This window comes from Sinocyclocheilus rhinocerous, unplaced genomic scaffold, assembly GCF_001515625.1.
Source record: "Sinocyclocheilus rhinocerous isolate Xijiao unplaced genomic scaffold, SAMN03320098_v1.1 scaffold4027, whole genome shotgun sequence".
Classification (NCBI taxonomy): Eukaryota; Metazoa; Chordata; class Actinopteri; order Cypriniformes; family Cyprinidae; genus Sinocyclocheilus; species Sinocyclocheilus rhinocerous.
The window spans coordinates 14,476-22,332 of NW_015628341.1; the positions used below are offsets into that span (position 1 = coordinate 14,476).

A 7,857-nucleotide genomic window follows, 5' to 3' on the forward strand; every position below is an offset into this window, starting at 1 on the left:
ATTAAATTCTGAATGTGTAGGCAAGTATTAAAGGAGTAATGGAAGATAATTACAGTATTACAGTTATTAAGCTATATCAGTTTTTGCATATTTGTGTTATTTGTATTGCATTTGTATAGAGTAGTCTATAATAAAACCATAATTAACTGTCTGGTTTCTACTTTTCACAACTTTCACCCAGGAGCAAAAAATCTGCCACTAAACTTGAAAGAAATAAAGATTTGACATTTATCATGGCAATTATGAATATCGACTGATATGAAAATTCTATAGTGTTTTTTTGGGCTATATCGATCAGCCCTATTTCCAAGGTATAAACACATTTGAGATACTAACTTCCTGTAAGAACATCGGAGTGGTGTTCAATTTCCTGTTTTCCTCTGACAGCAGGACTAGCAGACAGGCGGTCATCCTGAAGCAGGCGGGAAGAGAGCCTTGTCATAAAGACTCATTGAAGTATGCTGGTAGGTTAAAGGGATAGTTCACCTAAAAATGAAAAGTTGCTGTTAATTTACTCACTATACTTCATAAGACCTCAATGTATCGTCAGGAGCCACAATATTAAATTAGTTTTTCCTGTGTATGTTTTTTTGACTCTCATAGTGCCAGGAGCCGTTGACCTGCATTATATGAATCACCAAGGACCACAGTTTCAGTTAAAAATCTTCTTTAGTGTCGAACTGAAGAAGAAAAGTCACATTTGGATGGCTTGAGGGTGAGTAAATTAACAGCAAATTTTAATTTTTAAGTGAAATATCCCTTTATTTTGCACCTTTTGAAATGTACGTGAGTTTGGATGCATGTGAATCAATTTTAATTTGTTGATGTTTATTCATCTTCTCTAGATGTTCGATGATCGCAGCCATGATCCTTGATGTATTCAATGTATTCTACTTTCCCTGGGGCAGAAAGACCTGCAGCCTAAAATAGTCTTTGGCAAACCTATTTGGTAAAAATGTAAAAAAAACACTTTCACAAATACTGTGCAAATTTCTATGCTCCATATCTCTAGATGTCCGATGATCGCAGCCATGATCCTTGATGTGTTCAATGTATTCTACTTTCCCTGGGGCAGAAAGACCTGCAGCCTAAAATACAATCTTTGGCAAACCTATTTGGTAAAAATGTAAAAAAAAAACTTATTATTATTGGGGGTTTTTTGCACACTTTGAATAGCTACCATTCCCATATACTGTGCAAATTTCTATGCCCCATACAGATTCACATTTTGGTGACTGTTAAAGTGTTTCTGTTGAAAATGTGACTTAACAATATGAGCTTATAAAAGTATTGTTTCTGTTAATTACATTAATGTAGGTGACAAACATGTCTGTTGTTGTTCAATGTGCTTTTCATTGTTCTGATACTCCAAGTATTGTAATTGTATTTTTTTTTTTTTGATTGAATGTTATTATGCAGTTAAGTCAGTATACATCATCGAAATTCATCAATGTTGTAAAACCCAAATAAAGTTGTTGATGTGAAGAAAAAAATTGTTTTAATGATTTATAAATTTCTTAAAGCCAATAAACACAACAATATATAAACTGGAACATTTGAGTTTAGTCTGTTTGCCTTTTAAGTAATCTGTACTTAAAAAAAACAGTTAATTCAATGAGAAGACCACATTAGGTGAACTCAATTAAACTGAGTTGTCAATTTCCCATTACTCATTAAACCGAGGGAATCACACTTTCCTAAAATAATTTGAGTAGTCTCAACTTATTAGGGTTTACAGTGTATATGTGTAAAAAAAATAATAATTTATGATTATATTATCATTAATGTATTGATTCTTCAAACACGACACAGGATAGCTAACAGGATAGTTCAACTCAACTAGTAAAAAATTAAACACAAAAAAGTGTTACCATTTGGCCTATGCAAAGCAAAGATGCAAGCCCTGTATGAAAGCATTTTAGCTCACTGAAATTCAAGCTTCAAAATCATATTTAACTCGGGTAATGATATGCAAATATTCACCATGAGAGAATAAGAGGGTCAGTTTCCTCCAGCAGAGGGGCAGTCCACTAACACTAGGATAAAGCTGTGTGGATTTACTGTCTGATTCTGAAATCAATCATGAGTCAAACTCTACTCATTTTATTTGCCTTTTTGCCATGTGAGTTGATTCATTCAGTCAGTCACATCGGTGTGAATCTTTTTGTTGCTGACTGTATTTATACAAATACCTATCTAGTTAGAAACAGATTAAATGATATTGACTCTGTGTTGTTCTCTTTTACAGATGTTTCTGGCATCTCACTGACCTCGTCTCCTACACAGACTAAAGCTCCTGGTCAGTCGGTGAGGTTGTCCTGTCAGATCTCTGGATATGCCCTCACAGACTATGGCACAGCTTGGATCAGGCAGCCTCCTGGAAAAGCCTTGGAGTGGATCGGGATCATATGGGGCAGTGGGTCAATAGACTCTGGGGATTCCTTCAAGAGTCGCTTCACTATTTCTAGAGACACGGGCCGAAATGAGCTGTACTTAGACATCAGCAGCCTGCAGACTGAAGACACAGCTGTGTATTACTGTGCAAAGACAGACACAGTGGATCAGTTCAGTGTGAGAAACTGACAAAAACAGATCTGCAGCTCATCAACACAGTTACGAACACACAACTAATGACCTGCTTCATGTTCAGGATCACATTCAGACACATTATCACACACACTAAGTAGCCATAATGTTATAACATTTGATATTACTATTCTGAGTCCCTGAAAAGATATTTGCTCTTTATATATATATATAAATGTATATATGTATATATACAGTATATATGTATATATACTGTATGAAAGGGTCAGAAAGCTCTCAGATTCCATCAAAAATATCTAAATTTGTGTTCCGAAGATGAACGAAGGTCTTATGGGTTTGGAACAACATGAGGGTGAGTAATTAATGACAGAATTTTCATTTTTGTGTGAACTATCCCTTTAAACAATAAACGTAACTAATAATAGAAAACAATATAGAAACGTATTGTAGAAATATATCACAATACTAATAAATGTGTATTGTATGTATTTTAGCAGAGGGAGACAAGAGGGAGTTTCTTACCTATATTTAAAACAACCTGTTTCTGAAAAAATTATATAAATTCTGATAAATAATCAAAACTAGAGTACTGAGAACGTAATTAAATCACATGGAAAGAAGAAAACATGGCTAGAGTGGAGTCTAAATGAACAATTCCAGACATCATCTTCATTGTCACGTCTTTACCTTTAGCAGAAGCATCTGAGTAACATCTAGCAAACATGTTGACAATGGAGTCATGGAGCATTTCATCTTTATGGTGATTCTATCACAGCAAGGTTATTTTGATATGTGTGTATTCGTCTAGCACTTTGATTAATAAAAGCTCTTCATTCATGTATTTTTGTCTTTTATTCCACAGGTATCAGCGGTGATGAAATCTGGTTGGATCAGTCACCTGCTGAGATAAAGAGACCTGGAGAAACAGTGAAGATCTCCTGTAAAATATCTGGTTTTAAAATGACATATTACAGCATGCACTGGATAAGACAGAAACCAGGGAAAGCTCTGGAGTGGATTGAGTGTATACAGGGCTGGACTGGGGCTACAATTTGGCCTTAAAATGGAGTAAATGGGTTTAATAAAAAAAAAAATGACATAAAAAATAATGATAGATATTATTGAATGTCCTGCAAATAGTTAACAGACTTAATATTGCATTTTTGTCACATAGAAATGCACTTGACAGTAAAGCACTTATTTTTTAAGTAAATTTACTTCTGTTAAATTGTCATCATTTACGCACCATAATATTGTTCATGTAATACAGAATATATAGCCTGAAATGTCTTCAGCACCAATAAAATAATAACGTAAAAACAACACAGTTATGATAGAAATAAAGTAGTCAGGGTTATACATATATACATATATATATATATATATATATATATGGTGAATTGTGATTAACGCTGGGACCCTGAGGGCAGTGCAGCAGATTGAGTTTTTAAAGACCCTCCCTTATTCAAATTAAGTCTGAAATATAAAGTACAGTCAGTTCTCACTAATAAACACTTGGATTTTTAAAAGCTTCATCAAACACCAGAAGCATAATTTTTGCATGGAACTGCATTGATCTGAAGATGAATCTGAGTTATTTTACTCTGCTCGTACTCGTTTCATGTAAGTTGAAATCTGTTTACCATTAAAAAATATATTATTAAAAAAGGTTTTGAATGTGAACATTTACACATTTCCAAAGTTGTAATTACACAAACATTCTGTCTTTGTTCCAGATGCACATGGTCAGTCACTGACCTCCTCTGGCTCTGAGGTAAAGAAACCCGGAGAATCAGTCACACTGTCTTGTGTGGTTTCTGGACTCTCCCTTAGCTGGTTGCACTGGATCCGTCAGAAACCAGGGAGAGGACTGGAGTGGATTGGGCGTATTGACAGTGGCACTGGCACTATTTTTGCTCAGTCTCTACAGGGACAGTTCTCCATCACAAAAGACACCAGCAAAAACATGGTGTACTTGGAGATAAAAAGTCTGAAAACTGAAGACACAGCTGTTTATTACTGTGCACGAGAGTCACAGTTATGCAAAAGACTGCAGCACTCATCAAAAACCTGTTTGGTGTTTGTGAAGTCAGTCAGACGTGACTAGAACATTCATACCTCTGGGGAATTAAAGAGTTGCTCTCTTTGAGGACTCTCTGTCAGCTTTACTGGTCACTTTCCCACACAAATTAAATATGATATGTTTTATTATGTTTTAACATGTTTTAAATACATATGCAAACTAATTCAAATAAAGACCATCAGAACACAATGCACTTACTGATGATTTAATGAAGGAGCAGGTTTTGCAGAAATATGGATTGTTATATTCATAATGTAACAAATAATCAAACTACATTACAAGACATTTACTGTAAGGGCAAATGTGAAATCATTTTAAAATTGTTAATGTCTGATAAACTGATTTCTGTTGCTTTCATTGGAGAGAAGCATGAAAAAAATCATTAGAACTATCCAGTGAAATATAGAAAGTCATAATCACTTGAACATTGACAAACATAAACAGAGCATGAAAAACTCTGTAAAGAGTACATTCTTACAGATTTCATTAAGTTTTGTCAGCAGGAAAAAAGTACACAAAAAGTTTTGCCAGGCAGATTAAAATGTGCTAACATCTACTGTAAATAGATTTTTTTTTAAATCAATGAATGTGCGTATCAACCTGATTATAGTAGCTTACAGTAACAAATGTGTTTTCTTTTTGACAGTGGCAACTGAAGCACTGACTGGGCTGCAAGAGAGTCAGTGAGAATTCTGAGATTTAGATATTTCAGGTGGTTCACCTTTCTCTTTATATTTCAGCCACTGGATGGCACCCCAAGTATGCAAAGTATTTCTCATCACACTCTATTTAGAAACACAAATACCTCCACTCCTCCCCGTCTGCAGCATTTCTACCACAACTTCTTATGACAACAGGTTAATAATGAAGCAGAGAACGATTTTCTTTGTTGTGCTAATGATCTTTTCATTACATGGTACTGCAAAAAGATTGTTAAAAACTTAAAATTTTCCAGTGCACACTATAATTTGCACAGCAATATGCAATAATGATTCTAAATTCTGCTGATTTCTCAATTTTCAGATTGCAGGAGCCAGACACTGGTGGAATCTGATGCTGTAGTCATTAAACCAGGAGAGTCACATAAACTGACCTGTACTGCTTCTGGTTTTAACTTTGGTGGCTCCTGGATGGCTTGGATCAGACAGGCTGCTGGGAAAGGACCAGAGTGGGTAGCAACATTATCTAATGGCAATAGCTATATCTACTATTCTGACAAGGTTAAGGGACGATTTACCATCTCAAGAGATGATAACAAGAATCAGCTGTACCTTCAGATGAGCAGTCTGAAAACTGAAGACACTGCTGTTTACTACTGTGCAAGAGACACAGTAAGACAAGTGCGTGAGGTGGTGTACAAAAACACATGTATTTAACTTCATTTCAGTAGTATGCCTGTTTTAGTAATTCATGACATGGTTAATTAACCTTATAAAGAGATGAGTTAAAGTCTCAAGTTTACAGGTTTTCATATTGTAAAACTGACAGTTTTGTTGTTTTTGATTAAAGCAGAGAATTTTTAACTTTGAGTTAAATAAATGATAGAATACATTTAAAAAAATGTAATTAACTAATATGAATAACACGTTAAACAAATCAGACAAACATGAATAAAAAACTATACATGTTTGCAATTATACCCAGAATTAATATACCACGCCAAAAATTGTCAGTATGGCCTCTAGATAAACTCTAATATTAACTAGCTTTAATATAAGCACGTCAGATTCTATGTTCCAGCTAAAACAGTCACAGTACAAATACTAACACAGATTAAAAACAACATACGTATAAGTATACAGAGTGTGTGGTTACAAATGTGTAGGTTTCATTATGTTGTGGTATGTTTAAGTTTACTTTTACACAAATAATCAGAATGTGGTTGTAAAATAAAGACTTAGTGTTTGTATACATAAGCTATAAACTTACGTGTTGCGCCCTCTCCTGTTGCAGAACATGAACACCATTCATACTTTTCTTATGATATATTGGTGCGAACGAGCTACACTTTTAAAAAGTGGAAGCACTGACGCCTGCACTATGTGTTTGAGTGTGGATTGACTGTTAACCAGGTGCAGGATGGGAGTAAAACAAACACTGAGGGCTTGTCCAAATACCCATACTTGCATTTGACCACTTGTCTTCTTACATGACCAACATGTCGTATTTCCTGTGTTTGGCCCAAGTGTTCAAGTGGGCATGAAGACCGCAAATGTGTGTAGAACTTTTCATTACCCGATGGGACACACTCAAGCGGCCTAGAATGTAAGTGTTGGTAGTTGGGCAGGCCATAAGAATTAGCATACCCTAACTACGGTGACCCTGAAGTGCAAATGAAATTCACAAATCAGAAAACACAACAGTGTAGAAAATTAGCTCAAAAGGTAAATATAACTGGTTATAATTAACTGTAAATATTTCGAACAGCTGCCAGAAGTAACTGTAGCAGAATTAATATTACAATCAAATACTCTGCTCTTCCAGTGAACATTCAGTATAATTTTTTTATATCAAATCCAAAGAAATTTTATTTTCGTAGCCAGAAAACACGAATACATAGCTAGTCTAAACAAACACATACATACAATCATACATACATGGATAAACTGAAAGTAAAAGTAAGAGTGAATGAATGAAACCGAAACGGAAACAGTGGAATGAAGCTATGAAAAGGTTAAAAGTCAGTTAACCACCTGAGCAAAACCATCAGCACCTTGTTAACAAGGGGTCCACAGCTTATGCTAAACTTTAATTTAGTCAATTGTATGATATTGCATAGCCTTGGCCATTGAACAAGCATCTGGAACTTCAGACATGTTAGTCTGACCCAGCTGTGGTTGGGAGAGTTCTCTAGGTGGAAAGTTGCAGCATGGCTTGTTGTATAAGATCACAAGTGTCATGTTCTGGAAGTAAAAACTCCATTCATTTTCTCCATATGGGGAAATTACTTTTCAAAAACAACTGCTAAACTGTAAAACACACACACACACACACACAGTTTGTAAACACAGCATTGCCTGTTCTTGCTCAATTTTACCTAAGAAAATATTATATATAAAGCCACAGCAGAAATGTCTGTTTTAATCAACAAACACATTCGTTTGTTTCATTCGTTTCTGAATAAATCAGCAGTTTGAACAAATCGAATGATGACCGAGTCAATGACTGATTCATTAATGATATTAGAGGGGTCATATGATGCGATTTCAAGTTTTCCTTTCTCTTTG

General features: G+C 35.0%; 3 gene segments (V, D, J or C); all 3 read left to right on the top strand.

The window, feature by feature from the left end:
• The first annotated feature begins 2,046 nt into the window (after positions 1-2,046).
• On the top strand, positions 2,047-3,457 carry LOC107737456 (Ig heavy chain V region 914-like). The segment is given in 3 exon segments: positions 2,047-2,122; positions 2,249-2,571; positions 3,410-3,457. Coding segments are annotated over 3 exon segments (411 nt in total).
• A 626-nt stretch (positions 3,458-4,083) lies between these two features.
• LOC107737458 (Ig heavy chain V-I region HG3-like) lies at positions 4,084-4,723 on the top strand. The segment is given in 2 exon segments: positions 4,084-4,170; positions 4,284-4,723. Coding segments are annotated over 2 exon segments (411 nt in total).
• Positions 4,724-5,472: 749 nt separating this feature from the next.
• Positions 5,473-5,961, top strand: LOC107737457 (Ig heavy chain V region 6.96-like; the record flags this gene model as incomplete). The annotated part of the segment is given in 2 exon segments: positions 5,473-5,546; positions 5,654-5,961. Coding segments are annotated over 2 exon segments (360 nt in total), but the record flags the coding sequence as incomplete, so codon positions are not given.
• Between the last annotated feature and the right edge of the window lie 1,896 nt (positions 5,962-7,857).